The 17845-nt window shown below is 35.4% G+C and overlaps 1 protein-coding gene across 3 annotated transcripts in view; it reads right to left on the bottom strand.

The window, feature by feature from the left end:
- Nucleotides 1-1485: 1485 nt before the first annotated feature.
- SHPRH (SNF2 histone linker PHD RING helicase) overlaps nt 1486-17845 on the bottom strand; it is a 55096-nt gene continuing 38736 nt past the window's right edge. Inside the window, exons 22-30 of one of the 3 annotated variants that reach the window (XM_037391151.1) lie at nt 16405-16548; nt 14997-15098; nt 14114-14185; nt 12181-12369; nt 6767-6859; nt 6134-6220; nt 5563-5741; nt 3596-3676; nt 1486-2365 (exon numbers count right to left, since the gene is read on the bottom strand). In XM_037391151.1, the coding sequence (XP_037247048.1) occupies nt 2269-2365; nt 3596-3676; nt 5563-5741; nt 6134-6220; nt 6767-6859; nt 12181-12369; nt 14114-14185; nt 14997-15098; nt 16405-16548 (1044 nt within the window). In that variant the 3' untranslated portion in view covers nt 1486-2268. Of the gene's footprint in view, nt 2366-3595; nt 3677-5562; nt 5742-6133; nt 6221-6766; nt 6860-12117; nt 12370-14113; nt 14186-14996; nt 15099-16404; nt 16549-17845 lie in introns of those variants that run through there. The other 2 variants (XR_005104797.1, XM_037391152.1) reach the window with 2 other exon arrangements.

The following is a 17845-nucleotide window of genomic DNA, read 5'->3' as shown; positions in this document are numbered from 1 at the left end:
CACTGCTTGATGAGAAGCTATGCTTTTGGTTAGGAATCCAAAAGCCACATTTTTGTAAACAAACAATGATGCCATTGTCCTTATATAAATAATCCAAAACCTAGCAGAGCTCAGGAAACCTCTCAGCAGATATGTTTCAGTTTGCCTCTCTTCTTCACATTCACTGACAACTATTATTCCCACATCTAGTTACTTAAAATGAGAGCTATGGATGTAAACACTACATGTTTCCACAGTTTATGTGCTTCCACAGTTCTCAGAGTAAACAGCAGCTCCTTGTTCAGCCACATTACATTGTACAATATTAAAATTCACTGAGGACGATGAGGAACTGGAATGTTGCTGCCCTCAGAGTTCCTGGAGTGTCTGTACAGCGTGATCTCCAGTACACTGTACAATAATTTAGGCTGGAACAGATCCATGGAGAGGTCATCTGGTCCAACACACCACTCGTAGCAGGGCCAAATTTGAAGCTGGATCAAGTTGCTCAGGGTCATTTGAGTTCCCAATACATCCAAGGATGGAGATGCCACAGTCTGTGTTTGATCAATCTAATTTTAAAAAAAGTCTAGTATCTATTCTATTTCCCTTGCTTCAAACTGTAATCTGCAAAAAACCAGTAATCTCCAAACCAAAACATATAGATAATACTAAAACCTTTTACAAATATGGGAAATAAAGATACATTGTCTGTAAATTTACTCAAATAGTCATTAGAACAAAGTATCTAATCAGTTCAGAAAGACAACAGACTATAAATGCCAAAAAAGCCACAATACTATTCTTGTAAATTCTACACACATTTGTTGTTACCAGCGGAAACCCTGTCTGTCACGTGGATAGGCTTAATACACAACAGTGCAACTCAAATGTAGTATGACTGAAAACAGAACTCAAGAAGCTCAGTAACTATATGGCAAATCTATTTAGAAGACTATTACAAATTCCAAGATGAGATTTCTCAAAGGACTCAATTTCAACCTCAAGTAAGATTTCTAAAATATAGAAAAACCATTGTGTACTGAAACAGTAAATATTGTGATTTGCGGGAAGTAGCCTGTTGCTTATGCATACACATTTGCCCAGTCTCTAAATACAAAACTGTGTTTAACATCTACTGTGTAACCGAGCTTGCTTCTGTAATACTTTCAGAAATGATGTTGTGTAAATGTAGACCCACAATTTATGCCAAAGGCTTAAAACGTATCTACTTTCAGCAGCCTAAAAGTTAGCTTGGATTTGTTTTCTAAACTCTCTACTGTCAATAGAGATAGGGTAGAGTGATCTCACATACCTAAGGATGAAGTTTCACCTCTCTTCACTGATTATCTAACTTGGATTATGTACCTAATAATTAGACCACCTATCTTAATTTTATCTATTTTGAATGTGAATTGCTGCACCTTTAAAGGTGAGACCTACAGAAAAAAAAAATCAGGGTGAGCAAATGTATATACCAAATAAAGTGATCAGCAGCTTAACCAATTAAATTTTGAAAAATTCTGTAACAAAAGCATTATTTATTTTTTTCTAAACAAAGTACCAAATTAGTCATGGCTTCAGGAATAAGTGAAAACACGTACAGTAAGTTCAAGTATTTAACTGATTACCAGACCAACACACATACAAAAAGCATAATTTAATTATCATAATTTTGCAGTGAGTAAGCATTAACAACGATTTTTTAACTGTCACAAGTCTTTCTGAATATCTAAAAGCCTAATACAAATATCCAAATTATTAGTAAAGATTATTTAAAGTGTTACCAATAAGACGTGCAGTAACTCTGCATTAAAAGCTAACAAGCCCTTTCTAGAAGAATATTAATTTACAGTCATTCTTTCTAACAATTCTTTGTACAGTAAAAAAAATTAGATTTGTGTTTATCTGCTTCCCTTTCCCACCCAACCACCCACATAGTTTTGCTCTCAGACTGAGCTACTAGCCAGTCAAACCTGATGGTAAAAATCCTCTCAACCAAGGGTCCAGGATCTCAGTTTTAGCATCCAGCTCAAATGCTCTTTGGGAATAAAATCCATGTTTTCGTATAATGTGCAAAGTGCAAGTTTTCTCCAGTGCTATCAGAAGTATGTGCTGCTAAGAACTTCACCACAGAATAAAACAGTAACAATTAAGACTTCAGTTTCCAATAGCTCTGTTATGGACAAATGTTATATGATGTTTACAGGAGTAACAGATCAAGCGGATTATATACCAGTGCTTATTACGTCAGGTACTTTCTGATTTCATTAGGCCAAACCAATGTTTTTACTCAAGTTCTTCAGTTTCCTCTGTAAAAAGGTCAGCCAAATCTGCCACTGTCAGAACTGAGGCTTCTGACTGTTTCATGGAAGAGCTCGTGTGGCTGTGGGAAAAAATTGCATGCAGGCATCAGAGAAGGAATCAACTGAAGTAACAAGCTGTACACATGGAAGAGACCACATGGTTCAGAGCCCAGTAACTGTTCAGCTTTGAAGCTCAGCAGAAAACGTATTTTCTGCCAGGGAAATTACACCGATCAGCTACTTCTCTTGCACATTCTGAGCAAGGTACAAAGTCCATCTACTGTCCCTACCAGTGGTCAACACCAAACGCTGCAGAGGCAGCAGAACGTGGGATAATCCGCTTTGCCCTCTTAACATTTCAGGAATTGGCTTCAGCTTCCAAGCGTAAAGTTTGATATTACTTTCAAAACAATAGCCTTCATTGGATCATTCAGCCACTGTACATTTATCTGAATTTTATATGCAAAAGTAGTGCTACTTTACAGATATGGAAACTGATTAAATCCTTCTTTCGAACCTAAAGCTGAAATCTTTCATAACTACAGCCAAAGATATGCAAGCTTTTAGTCTCATACTCTGTAACAGTCACAAAACTGGAAAAATAACTAATTGCCTTAAACTAAGGCCTCGTCCTTGATTTTATATGTGTATGCAATATAGCTAAAGAAGTACAAACAACCTCTTATACTTCCTGCATAAAGAACATAAGTATCACTTTTGTTCCACTCCCAGTCCGTTATTACTTGTAGATTTTGGTAAGATAAACAGTGAAAACAGCTTTCTGTGTCTGCTCACCAGACTGACTTATGAGCTAGCATCTGGACAACACTTGCACTGACTGCAAATCCAACCACTGTGACACAGCACTGACAGACTAGGTTTGCAGAATTTACAAATAATGACAGAAAGAATTAATGTCCTATATTAGAACTTGTAACATATGCTGTTACTCCAGTGGCAGACTTTGTATTACTCCATTAATTGCAATGCTTTCATACTAATGGAAATATGATTTATCTTTTCGGTTTGCCTAACACATGATTTATTAATCAATTGGGCTTTTATGAAATACAAAATGTAACCAAAATATTCTCCAGAGAATTAAAATACCTTAAGCTTCAAGTTACAAGAACGAGGTTAAAAGATCAATTTTTCAAGTCTTCAAACTTTTTTGTCAGTCAAAACAATTTGAAGAACAGTTGATGTTTATATTTAAGATACACATATCTAACTGTAATAAAAGTATGGTTGAGAACCACCTTTTCATTTTCCGTGCATTAATGATGTTTTAAAAAAAATTCCACACATACCTTCGATCTACAGTTTTCAGCATAGCCTGCATTCTCTCTTCTATTGTTGCTTTTATCAGGAACCTATGAACAATGGTAGACCTGAATGTGTTTTTTTTAAAAAAAAGCAAACAAAACCAGAAGTCAGCAGAAGTTATGCTGTTCCTGTCAAAGTTCAAGACCACATTTAAGTCTTATACTAATTATTTTAAGTGTTTAAAAAAAACCACCTCTGTATTAAGAAAAAAAAAAAATCTTACAAGGCGATTAACAACTTTCATTGACATTTAAGGATACTTAGTGGGTCCCAGAGCACACACTTCCACTTGGCTGGATCACATACTAAATGAATATAAGCTGTATTAACTAAAATCCTAAAGCAGATGCTGGGCAAAGTTCTGCTTTCTGTGTCCCTGCTACAAACAAACAGCCTTCAAGAACCTAGATTGTTGTTTAAAGAAATGACTTTGGCCCACTGGCTATATACAATGTTTATACTGCACTGTCACAAGTGAGTCCAGGAGAGAGCTCAGTGTGATGGATAATTAAAGCTCAGTCCCAGAGTTTTAACAATGTTGTTCTTGAAGATGGCAAAATACTATACTTTTTTCTTTTAGAAGTCAGTAACTGTAGTCAGCAAACATGAAATCGTAAGCACTCATACAACATATAACCCAAAACGTCAATAAACATAAAATGAGAGCTCCATTTACCAAATAAAATTTCAAAAGTGTCAGGCACAAGTGAAATGGAAAAGAGTCTGCTCCAAAGATAAAAATGGAAAGTCATTCCAGGCCCCCCAGTATAAACACTTCTCAAGATATGAACCCTTGAAAGTGCTTGGATGATTTTCAGATCTTATATTGAAACTTTGGTAGGTAATGTTACACACAGAAATGATGGGGGAATACTTTGTGGTTCACAAACAAAAGCCTACCAAAAAAAAAAAAAAAAGAGTAAGAACGCAACGGAAATGGTAATAGTTGCACCAGTGAAACTAAACACAGTGTTCCCTTATGATCACTGTACTTGAACACAGCCCTTTTTCAAGTAAGCATTGCTGAAGTCTTAGTTCTTAAGAAGTACAGCACACATTCTTGCTGGTTTTATTGTGAGGTTTTTGCCAGACCTTTTGTGCCAGCGTCATGTAAAATTATAATGGAGGCTGTTGCAATCAATCTTTCCCATGCCTGCAGTTAATTCAAAATCTTTACCAACACTCCCAAATACACACCTGTTCAAAAACATCCTTTCACACACATGCTCATTCATGTCCTCTTGCTTTGTATCCATTTCCAGAACACAAAATGCACAGTTATTCTAGAATATTATTATTCCAGAATTGATTCCAGCTATTTTTCTTGTTCATGTACAGGGATTTTAAATTACTTTTTCAAACGACATAAAACCTAAGGTAAAACATATACATCTTATCTGTTCAGGATAAACATTCCAAAACCTTTGTTAAGTGAAAACCCAACAACTTATGCAGCTTCTAATCTGGAAGTGGGAATGACCAGCTAGAAGGAGCCTCTCAATGACACTAGGAAGGACCATGCCTGAACTTGTGACATAAATGGCAAGTTGCTCAGACCTGCAAAGCGAAGACATTTCTGGACATGCTTACAAGCAGAACCTTGAAGTTAAAAAACAAGGTATCAATGGCACATATAAAATAGGGCAGAAGCTGAACAAGTCTTTTCAGGACTTTGGACTCAAGAGTCTACTACTCTTCCTAACTGCAATTTGCTTCTGCATCTTACTCTCATAACACAAAAGAATTCCTTAAAATACACATTGTGTATTTTCAGCAAACTTTTTTTTTTAAAAAAAATCTTTCTGTCTCTTATCATCTTTAAAAATAGGATTCCTGTGAAAACACTCATCTCCAAAATTGAGAAGTTCAGTGAACTAGATTTATTCTTATTGCAGTATGCAGTTCTACTCTGGACCATATCTAAACCAGTTAACGCAATTTTAATTCTTACTTTGTTTGACCAATACGATGTACTCTGCCAATAGCCTGTAGCTCATGTGCAGGATTCAGAATGGGTTCTACAAGCAGAACGTGAGTTGCTTCGATGATGTTTAGTCCATTGGAACCCGTGTGAAGAGGCAGCAACAAAATGTTGATGTTGGGATCATATTTAAACGCAGAGAGATTTTCCTAAAAGGCAAACATCACGGCAGCATGACAAAAGTTCCTCAATGAAGCGTGTGGAGAACATCTCTATTTTCAAGAAATTATAGCAGCTACTATGGGCCCCAGAGTGACAATCCTGCATCCTGGCTGATCAGTGTGCCTCATCCTTAACATCCATGCCAACACTTCCTTTTCAAATGTGAATGAACTGTTTATCTCTGAAGGGTTTAAATTGTGGCTTTTTGTGATTACAATTCTCAGAATCAAGGAGTTCAGAGATCAAAGCTTCTGCTGAACAAATTTGCTGACCTTTCAGTTTCTCAAATGAAGCAATGAATTGAAAGGATCATATTAACTTCTATGAACTGTAATTTTCCCCACTGAAAATACTTTTAAGAAAAATATTCTTTGTGTACCTGAAATTTACTGATTCCATTGATCTGAGAAAAAATCATGTTGTTGTCATATAAAGCTTTTGAAATTATGTCCAACACATCTTGCCACTGTAAAAAACAAACAAAAGCACACAACACAGTAAAAGTAACTCAACATTACAAACAACAACAACTAAAACATACAATTAACTTCCCTAAAAAACAGTAGATAGAAACTACTTTCAAAATACTGGCATTTGCAACTTAAAAACAGGGGGGGGAAATGAGAAAGAAAAAAAAGAGACTAATGTGCCAGGAACTGAACCTACCATAAAACTAAATAAGAAATGCAATTAAAAAGATAACCTTGAATAAAATAATTTGGCAGCCATCACAAAACCAGTTTTACAATGTATCAAAAATATCTGAAGAAAAATGTCTAGAATTTCTAATGCTCCCATATAAATCTGTTTGCCCTTTGAAGAAACAAGCTTTTACATCTGTTGACTACAATCATTGTTCATGTCCCAGTTACATGAATTGCCCTACAAATTCTCAAAACAATCAAGTGGCTGTACAGAGTGATTCAACATTTTTGTAGCTAAACTAAAGCCTGAAAATATTATGACCGTTTTAAACACACACAAAGACAAAACAGAAAATGGTGATTAATACCGTTGAGAAAACTAAGGATTTAGCCCCTGGATCCTTAAATTGAATTCTCTTCAGCGTTCGGACCACAGCTTCCACTTTTGTGGAATGACTTCCCTTTGAAAAGTCAAGGAAGAGCATTAGTAAAGTAGGATATTAAACAATTCCTTCCACATTCATTGCTTTATTAAATAACATTATATTAGGACTCTTGCACTGTCTTACAGGAATTTGAAAAATAAGCAACCTGGAGGAAGGGCAGGTTAAGTAGCACTGAACTGCTTTTATGTCTCCCTTATAATGCACTGCTGTAGGATCAGCAGTGTATTACAGCATGTACAGTACACGGAAAAATGAAGCGCCACACAGATACACCTATCTAGTTCTGCATGAGGCAGAGTGGGTAGCCCAAGCAGTCCAGCTGCACCAAACATAGCAGTTAAGCCCCCGGAGGTTTGACTTAGTGGTACAATCTTTACAGAATCTTCCAAACGCACTTTTAAGTTTCCCTTCCTTCACATCTCTTGAAAACCGGCAATGAAAAAACACTTACCTGAATGCTCTTTCTGTTGCTTTTGTTTCTCACTCTGGCAACACCAAACTTATACTCAGTACTATGATGCTTGTTAATTATTTTTAAAATAATAAGAAACTGGTTAATAAAATTAATTATTGAAGGATTGCACGCTGCAATGAAAACATCTTCATATTCTGCATTCAGAAGTATTTCAGTGCTTAATGAATCCAATACTACATTCTACTTCTTGTCCACTTTGATTTCTGTACTCTTTTCCCCTTAAGTTGGGAAGATGATTTCAAGAAACAGTTCTTTAGTTTCTCCCTCTATTTCCTCCAGTATGTACTTTGTATCACAGTAATTTTACCTAATGTGGCTTTTTTAAGAAGCCCTTATTTAATTCCTACTAGCTCTTACATGCATAGTCATTTCAAGCCATGCTAGATTCAGCTGGACAAATATTGTTTTATTTCTGTCTGCACCTGTCCTCTGAACATTGAATTAACTATGTTGGCTTCCTACAATGACAGATCAAATTTACTGAAGTTATGCTGCCTGCAGAACTGGCAGGGAAGGATGTCAGCAGTCTAGGCACAAGTTTGGAACCGATGCTGGGCTACTTGATCATTCATACATTATGCAGCTAAATGAACGCTCCAGAAATACATGTAAAAGACTTTCTGCGCACTGTGTTACCAGAGGCTGCAATAAGCAGTACCATTTTATTTCCCAGGGTCTTCCATACCGATTCCAACTTTGTCACAGACACAAACCCGCTTTTTTCCACGTCACCTCTGTTGCACCTGGTAGACATTAACACTGTTTCCAAAAGTCAGATAGACAATGAACAATTGGTATGTCAGTAGGTGTTATGATCTGCAAGGATGAATGACACATTTGCAGCCCTATGGCAGCTGCCTGCCAATCATAATCACCTGCAGTTAGAAGATCTGAAACTAACTTTTTTCTTATATATTCCTAATATTCCTATATATTCCAGGGTCATTTATGTGCTTTTCTGATACAATTCATCTTTGATTCAATGATGAAAATTCTAGCTAATCTGCTCTGTCTTTTCCTCAGAGACATTTTTTGGACCTTACCATAGGTCCTATTTTTTCCTGCTGTAAGAGATAGCAACTTTAGCCACTGTTGTTGATTTTTCCACCCTCCAGACTTCCTGTGACTCAGGTGTTACAAATGGAACTTTGTACAAGATTGGTCAGAGGAACTCTGGCAAAGAACAGCACAACAATCAAAGTGGTTACAGTCTTTTTGCTCTATTTTTAAAAATAAGATAACCAAGTGTGAAAAGTTATCCACCTCTCTGCTTACATTATAGTAGACAAACTACATATAGGCTTGTCATTGAACTAACAAATGACTAAAGTTTTCATTCACAGCACACAAAATTCAGTTTTGTTCTCAATATTTAGGAAGAGGTGAAACTGACAGAAATACCCTTGCTATTATGAGTTATTTGTTTTCAGTGCATCTTAAAAAAAATGTTACCCCATCCATTACCCATTCAACCCGAGTTTGCCATTTTGTTGAATATCCAGATAAGTATTTATAAACTGATTAGCTAGTTGTAATTAATTATGGAGCAGGACACATTAGAATCAAAACTACCCTCTAACAAACAATTTCTGTCTCAGGTGACAGGCTGGCAATACCCACTGCGATACTGACCACAGTGGAAGCTTTTACGGAACCAGAACAGGCAAGGATGCCAGTAATCTCTTAGAATAAAATGCTGCCATTTACAGCACTCATTTTGCATCTAAGACATTAACTTAAGATAGCTAGTCCTGGTACAATGAAAAGCAAGATGTATACAACACAACAGAAGAAAATAAAGAGACCAGAGGTCTGAGAAAGTTCAGGTAAAAATGTAAATGCTGAATAAATCACACAATTTTCATATTATATGCTGTAAGATACTGATCTTAACCTCAGTATTCTATAGAAACCATAGTAAGTTAGTAATTCTTTGTTAACAGTCCTTAAAGGAATACGAGGTAGAAATTTTTAACAATGCTAAAATGCTGGTTGTTTCGATAGTACATACAGTGAAGCTACAGTATGAACTGTTAATTTTTCATGAATGTTTCATTAATGTTCTCCATGAATGAAGACTTTTCATGAACGGGGCCTTGCTCAAGACACCATGCAAATTCACAGAATTCGTGTTTTTGCTTTGCCCAAAGTGTTGACGAAGAAATACTACAAGAAAACACTACAACTCTTTGCAAAGGACAGTAAATGACATTATCCTTCTGTGTTTTATTTATGAAATTTAGTTGCTCAATGTAATCTATTAAACGTATTTGAATTTTTCTTGTTAGAAATAGGGTGGTATCTCTAAACACTGAGGAAATAATCTGTTAAAACACATATATAGCAAGGTCCTAAGAACTAGCACTTCAAATACACGGTGTATTTACTCCCCCTGGCGCCACATGCCGTCAACTACTTCAAATCTAATGATTTGAGCTCAAAATGGAATTCCAGTTGTTCAGGGAGGCTGACATGAACTACTGTGAACGTGGTAGCACTGACTTCAGTACAAGACAGCAACCCTAGTATACCCGCAAGGTTGACGGAGACTTGCACAGATACCACAGAAGTCTTTGTCAGCACATTGTGTTATTACTTTTAACTATACTAATCAAACTATGATTGGTATGTCCAGCTATATTATAATCATAGTTTAATTAAAGATAGCAGGATCATCTAAATAAAAATATTATAGGTATTCTTTTTTTCATGTTTGCATTTTATTCCAGAATCCTCTGGTTTTTTCCACAACTGTAATAACCAGTTTTTTGGTTTAACACTATTCTATAACAGATTTCTGCAAAGCAAAAAATGTACCTATGCGCCACATTTATGTCAGTATTACTAAAGACTCATGGAGATGCTGTCTCTTCCTCCACCCCTGCCTTCAGCCCAAGGAAAACCCTCTGTTACTAAGAAAAGTAGATAAAACAGTGCAATCAGAACCAATCTCCTACATATTTCTGTCTAGAGGTTCATTAACGTTTGTCATTAGGGCAGCATACAAATTACAAATAAAGTTTCCCCCACAGACTTGAACTTTAAGATCTCTTTTGTAGTAAAGTCAAGCTACAGTATTTTTTTAAGTAGGAGACATACTTTATGTGTATGGCTATTTTAATAAGACTTGAAGAAAATTGATTACCTTTGAAACTCAGACTCTCTGCCAAGCTGTTTGAAATGATCTAATGGGTTGCTAAATTAAGGGATAAGTAAGACAGTACAATGAAAAGACCTTGTCTCCTCAGAAAGTTAGGCTAAAAGGAATAAACAGAAAGTTACTGCAGAGAACAGCTACCAGTCTTCAACAGAGCTGTACTTTGTTAGCGGAAAGCCATGAGAAACAAACTGCTCAGATAGGGAGCTATTTTAAGACTAAAATTCAGTCTTTAATCGACAGTCAACTTTTCAGTAGGTATATGTATCCAGTCAGTGAAGTTTTAGCCAAATACTGACAAGTTTAAAACACAGAGATAGGCAAGAAGCACGAATAGTTTTCCCAAGGTTTTCCTTCTGATTTTTCAAACAAAACCAAAAAAACCCAGAAAGAATACTTGCAGAGTATCCAGCTACATCGAGTCAACACTCATCCAGAATACAGAGAAAAAGCTTACAGCACACTACTAGATGGAAAGAATTGGGGGTGATCTTGAAGAAAGAGGCCTCACAACCATGTTATTGATGACACTTGTGAGGAAAAGAGAATGTCCCTAACACCACACCAGAGAAACCCTTCTCCAAAGAACAAATTCATGGTCAACGGGTTCCAATGGAAAGCATTATTTTTGAGAAATAGTATTTTACAGGATTAACATTTTTCTATTTTCTTCACTACTATTTGATTTATTACTGAATAAACTTTGGGACAAGTTACTGGATATACTCAATAAAATCTGTCCACTAATTTGTTATTGGCCAAGTTAGATGGAGAAAGCATAGAAATAAACTCCCTTCAGGTTTTTCGTTCACCTCTACTAAAAAAGCAGTCAGTTTCTTTCCTCCTAATTATGGTTCCTACAGCAGACAATATTACCATAGATATGCAAAATGCAAAACAACTACTCTGCTTCTCAGGTAGCTCAAGAAAAATTCCAGATAATGAATCTTAAGTTGAGAGTCAGGATTCATGTTCTCTGGCTCACAATGAAGATTTAATTTGAAATATTTACATCATCCTAACAGCCTCATAGTACAGACAGCTTTCTCAAACTAATCATTTCAAGCAAACACATCACAACTATGCCTCATCTCTCCTTGGCTACAAAAAGCCAAAACCACCATAAGAAAAAAAAAACCCCAACCCTAATCACCTGGATACAAACAGCAATTTATTCTACCCGGTGCCAAATGCTTAAAAAAATACCCCAAACATAACCAAAGCTCAGCAAAAGCTGTCCCTCCCCGCCACACCCTAAGACAGCATTACTTTAACAGATGTGTAATTTCCTTTCCTCAGGCACATTTAAAGAGTAGGTGTTAAAAAGATACCCTCTTTCACACTGTTTACTTTCATGTTTTGTTTCCAAAAGCCTTAAATGTTGTGAAAAGGGTAAGTTAGAAAAAAACCACCTGAACCAAAAAAAAAACCAAAAAAAACCCAAGAAATCTTTTACTTGACAGGAAAATGTGCAACCTTCCTTGGGGAAGAATCCAAAAACATTGATTACATTATAAGAAAAGCCTATATACATCTCATCCAATTCAAAAGGAAAAGAACTATACCCATTATAAACAAAAAAAAAAGTGAACCTACTTATAAGAACTGGGTAGATTCGTCTGCATAGATGCAGCGTGCAACAAAACACAACAAATACACACTGCTGAAAAAGTTTGGGCCACAAAGCTCATATAAACAACATACCTTTACAGGAATATCATCCTCCTGATTTGCAGATTCTGCAGTGAAGACGTAAGATATTTCTTTATGAGATGTTGTCTGCCTGCAAATGGCACATTTAATTGAGCTCCGGCGGGTGCCAACGCTGTACTGTTCTATGATGATAGCTATACACTCATTACAAAAACAATGTCCGCATGTCAGCACTGCCCACTATGCAGGGAATTAAGAAAAACAACACAACACAGTATCAGTTTTAGATCAATGCAAAAGGAAAACAGTGTACTAATACGTGATAATTTAGATTTTCATAGAAACATTATTTTTATGAAACTCAGATTAAAATTGAAGAATTTTTAAATTTTTAGCATTCCAACTGCTAAAAAGCCTGGATTTCAACGTTTTCCAGCACAGAAAAGATTCACAATCCACAGAAGTTCTCTGCATTTATTGTTCTTTTTTGCATTTCCCTAGTCCTAAACTTCAGGAAAAACATTAAAGTCTTACATTTCTATGAATCATGATTCTTAATGCATAGGTTAAGTAAACAGATTAAGTATTTACACCATTTTTAAAAAAATTACAAACCTGTTTATATTAGCCTTCTTTAAAAGTCTTTATCTATACATTCATAACAGATCACTCTTTATTAAAAAATCATAAACAAACTGCTTTAACTTTTATCAATTGTTACGTCCTAGATAACATCTTGGGAATTTAGAAGATTTTGAATAGAGAGGCTTAATTTTTTTGATAGAATGCATTAGAAACAGAAGTTTACATTGAAGAAGCTGTTCTTTTGCAGGCATAGAATATCTATGTGTCAGCTGTGACCTTCCGTAACAGAGAAGTAATTTGTAAACCAGTGTTTTTGCACCTAGAAATAGTGTCTTTCTCTGTACTAGTCTGTTCTATAGGCCAACCTAAAAGGAAAAAAAATAGTTTTCATGGGTCCAAGTAGCAAAGGAAACTGACTACATGACTATCAAGTTGAAGATATTTTAGGCTTTGTAAGGTTCTTTCAATCAAAATGGGATGTAAAGCACTTGAAAATTTCCTTGCAACATGACTGCTACTACCATCCAAAGTGGCAGTCTCAGCCAAAGTTAAAGAAAAGATTATTTTTCCTTTCAGTAAGCTCCTCCAACTCAGAGATGAAACAGTGCAAACAACTGTTTTCTGTAAAAACCCTTGGAAGAGGAATGCAGAGAGAATTTTGGAAACATTGCAGGACACCGGTTCGTGCTTATACATGTCTATAAAGCTAACAGAAGCTAAACAACCTTAAAATAGCTATCCTAAAAAAAGAGACAATTCAGTTTGACTATATAGGAGTCTGCTCACGCTTTTACCTAATGCATGTAAAGGATAAACTATGGCTTTGTACTTTATGATACAGATCAGTTCTGATTAAATCTCATTTAAATTTCAGCTCCTGTAGTTCAGCAGGTAAGTGGTGGGGAAAAAAATCCAGATTGCCAGTCTTTATTCTACTGGGCTTTAGTACTGTTTAAGTAGCTGATAGCTATTTCTTTAAAAGTCTAGAAGAAAAAACATACTATCAATGAGAGCTGTTACAGTAAAATACAACAGTATACTACAGAAGCTTACCTATTTCTTCAATCTGTTAGCTTATAAATGACAAAGATTTTTTTCTGACAGAAGTATGAAAGCAAAACTTCGAAGTTTTAAAACAAGCAGCAATACACATTTTTGGAACATTTTTGTTGGAACACTTAAGCACTGATGTCAACAGCTGAAGGCAGAAGAGGCGCCTGCATCTGAGCAAGATGTTATTTCAGGGGAGCGGCTGCCTGGTGCACTACAGGAAGGGGCCTATTTCCCCTGTTTCAATACAATGTTCATTGAAAATCAGATGCTGAAAAAAACCGACACACAACTGACTCAGATCTAGGTAGACACTGTAAGAACAAAACCTGCTGGCTAAGTATCTTACCTGTTTTCCCAGTTGACGTGCACAGATTGGACACGGCTCTGGGTTAACTCCCCCAGTAGTTTTATCCTGAGACTGCAAAGTAGAAAAAAAATACAAACTTGGTGTTTCAACAAATAAAAAGTTCTTCTATATTTAAGACATGCTTCTAGAAAAAATGAACAATGAAGTCCTTAAAAAACCCTGTATGAGCAAATTAAAGATCATTCGTGAATAATTAAGTCTTTCTTGAGAAGTTAAAAAAATATGTCATTTTTGGTAAATAAAAGGAGCACTGTTCATACTGCAGTCCTTCAGACAGTACCTGAATTTCTACTCGAACTTTGAAAAATCCAAGTAAAATCGTGCTTCAAACAAGAAACTCCTCACTAGCTTCACACTGTTGTAAAAACAGGTTAATATACCTCATCATGCTTAACTATGCTTATTTAGGCATAATTGTACTTACTGGTACAGTATGATTAAAATAATGTATAATACATAGGTTTTGACTGTTTTGGTTTGTTGGTTTCTTTACGCTTATTTAACCTACAGATCTCTTTGACTTTGTTTAAGAAGGTAAGCTCTTCATAAAATATCAAGGGTACATGGAGAGGTACGTAATTTTACAAGACTTCTACTAAATATGGTCCAGTTAGTTTTAATTAAATTTTTAACCATCAAAAACTAGTTCATAGTTTTGTAACTGTGTAATGAAGCAAACAGGCAAAATACAACTATTCAGCAACACAAAGAATGACACATGGAATTTTAATATGTAATGAATTTTTACAGAAAATATATTTTCTTTAAAATGTAAGTTGTCAATAAAAATAACGGCAGGTTTCTTCCACTAGGTAAACAGAGTACATCAGTTCGGTAAAGACCAAGGAACTGTAAACCTTACTTTCTCCAGATTGGTGAGATACAGAAGTTGTCCTAGTTTCTTTTGAAGCTGTGATTTGGCAACTGCCTTGTCATTCAAAAGTTTCACTCGATTTTGCTCTACCTAAGGAAACGGTATTAAACAAATTAATAAAAAGAAAAAAAAAAGTGAAGTTTTACAAAAAGGATTACATTAACGTTTTTGGCAAAATTCAACGGAGTAATTTATGGGGGACAGACAGAAGAACAGCTCATGCTGTAAATTTAAGACACACTTCTCACCAAGCAAATTACTATTCCTTTCCTGTACCCAGTATGAACACAGTACTGTGAACAGGTTAAGACCCAGGAAGTATATAAACTTGGTCTTTATTGTTTTATTTGCATTATTGGTTCTTTACAGAGAAAAAAAATTAAAATAGCATTTTTTAAAACGTTTCTTTCAAATTTAATTCAATTTATCATCTATCTTCTTACAGCCAAATAGATCCTAGATTCTACTGCTGGTTTCAAAAACAATGTGTAAGAAACAATTATTTTTTTTATACTTCTTAGAAGCCCTTAATTTTCATGTAACCTATACAAAGACAAAAACATCAAGCTGACACCTTTTAAATTAATTACAGTTGGTAGTGGTACAGTTGTTAATACTACAGAAGAGGCAAGCACCCGAAGGATGAAGGATAAAGTAATGAGTGTTTCTTTTATGTTTAAAAATTCATACACAGATCTTAGACTTTGTTAAACATTTGTTAAGGACAGTGCTCCATTTTAAAAATTGCTTTAATACATAGACAAAATTGACTGTTTCCCTACAGAAAGAAAAAAAACCACTTTTATCTAACACTGAATCTCACTGAAAAAAAGCACAAAATGTTCTACTGAAAACATATTTCTATTGGTGGGGAGGAAAAAAAAACCAAAACCAAAACTGAGGTTAAATCAACCCAGCATTTTCTCTGTGTTCATGAACAGAAAGTCTCAGACCTGGTTCAGAAAATCCAAGATACTGGAAAAAAATAGTAATTGTATTTTAGGTTTTCACGGCTCGTTTTTAGGTCCTTATGGAAAGTAGCAATATAGGTGAGAAAACAGATCAACTTAATTTTCCACCAGCTTGGGAAAACTGGGCAATTGCAGAGAAAGGTCCCAGAGCCATTCACCTGCTGCTGGAGGACAGCAATCTTTTGGAAGCATGCCACTCTTACAGTCAGAAGGCTGACAAAAATATCTCAAAATAAAAGTTACAGGCTCAAAAGGCCTACACTGAATGTAGAAACAGACAGGAACTCTACTCCACCAAGATGTTCTCAAATGGAAACAGGGGCATATTACAGACATTATACATAGATCTAGATACAGACTTTTTTTTGTAGAAGGTATAGGTTCTTTCAGAAAAAAAAACATTTCTTTCCAGCCAAGTACTTTACCTCATGTGGTTCTATGATGTGGAGAACTGGTGGATTTGGTTTTGGTTCATCAGGATGACGCACTCTCAGCCGTTCTGTAGCCATTGCCAGTTCATCAATGGCAGACACATGATCCCTAAGCACCATCCAATATTCATGAAGTAACTGTAAGAAAAGTCCAAATGAGTTAGTAGCAGAACTGAGCTGAGTTCCCTTTATATGATTCTGCCATACAATGTATAATGTGAAAATCTTTTTGGAGTAAGGGATAATATTTCTTTACAGTAATTCAGCCACAACAACAAATAATTATGAAGGAAAACAAACGATAAAGAGATCATCTTGCCTGCTGTCTTTCCCAGCCTCTCTTTATGAACAGCTATAAATAGCTGTCTCTCATTTCTTCTACAATTGCTTTAACTCATGCAATAAAAGGTCAGAAACAAAATGCTTTACAAGACTAAGCAAATGCTGAATAAAATAAGGAAAAGTGATTAATCAATTTTAAATAGCTAGCTATAATAGTACTAAGACTGCTTCTTAATGATGAAGTATGTTTTAAAGAAACGTTAACAGTTTGAGTGGTCTTGATAAAGGCACAGACAAGTACAAGGCGAAGATAACAGCAGATTCAGTTCTCCCAAGAAAAATTCTTGCTTTCTACAAAAGAGACAGATACAACTGGAAGTATACTATACATATAAAACAGACATTATTTTTAAATTACTAATAGTACAGTAAAATATTTCTTCCCTAGCTTTCCACTTTTTACATATTTTATAAAAAAAAATATCTCCAGTGATCTTACTGAAATCCTAAGACCTTTTGCAAATGCCAAAAATTAATATTTGTTGATTTCTGATTTTTGAATTGTAGAGATATTTCTAAACACTCAGCTGCTGGGGGGTGTGCTGGTTGAAAGTCTGGGGATTTTCTTTTAGCATAAGAAAGACTAATGATGCATTTGTTTGGAGCTATGCCTAGATGAGAAACATAAAATTACTGTGTATTAAATCTGGCATTCAGGGTAAGGACAGTGAATAAGATGAAAGGAGCTTGCTTCCCCAAAATTAAGGAAACTAAACTAAAATTGCTTTTGCTAAAAAAAAAAAAAAAAACACACAATTTTTTTTTTTTAGATTTAAAGGCTTATTTTAAAGAGTGTCATCCCTGTAGCTCAATGTAGATGAGAATAGTACAGACAATTGACTCAGTATTTCCAAGTCACAAAAGATGGAATCACAACAGCACTATTTTCATTCTCATTGGTATTTTAGCCCCAACTTTTGTTTCCTAAAGTAAAAGGACATGAAGAGACTGGGTTCCTTTCCTGCAGCAGAAAATCTCCAATACATAGTAATGCCTTGGTAACTAGTTATCTTATGTCGTCCTCCTTTTGTGAACTGCTACAAGCTGAGGATATAAAATAACAAAGCACAAGAAGAGCTAGCATTATTATTCT

This window comes from Falco rusticolus, chromosome 6 (genome assembly GCF_015220075.1).
Source record: "Falco rusticolus isolate bFalRus1 chromosome 6, bFalRus1.pri, whole genome shotgun sequence".
Taxonomy (NCBI): Eukaryota; Metazoa; Chordata; class Aves; order Falconiformes; family Falconidae; genus Falco; species Falco rusticolus.
This window is presented reverse-complemented; position numbering and strand designations above follow the sequence as displayed.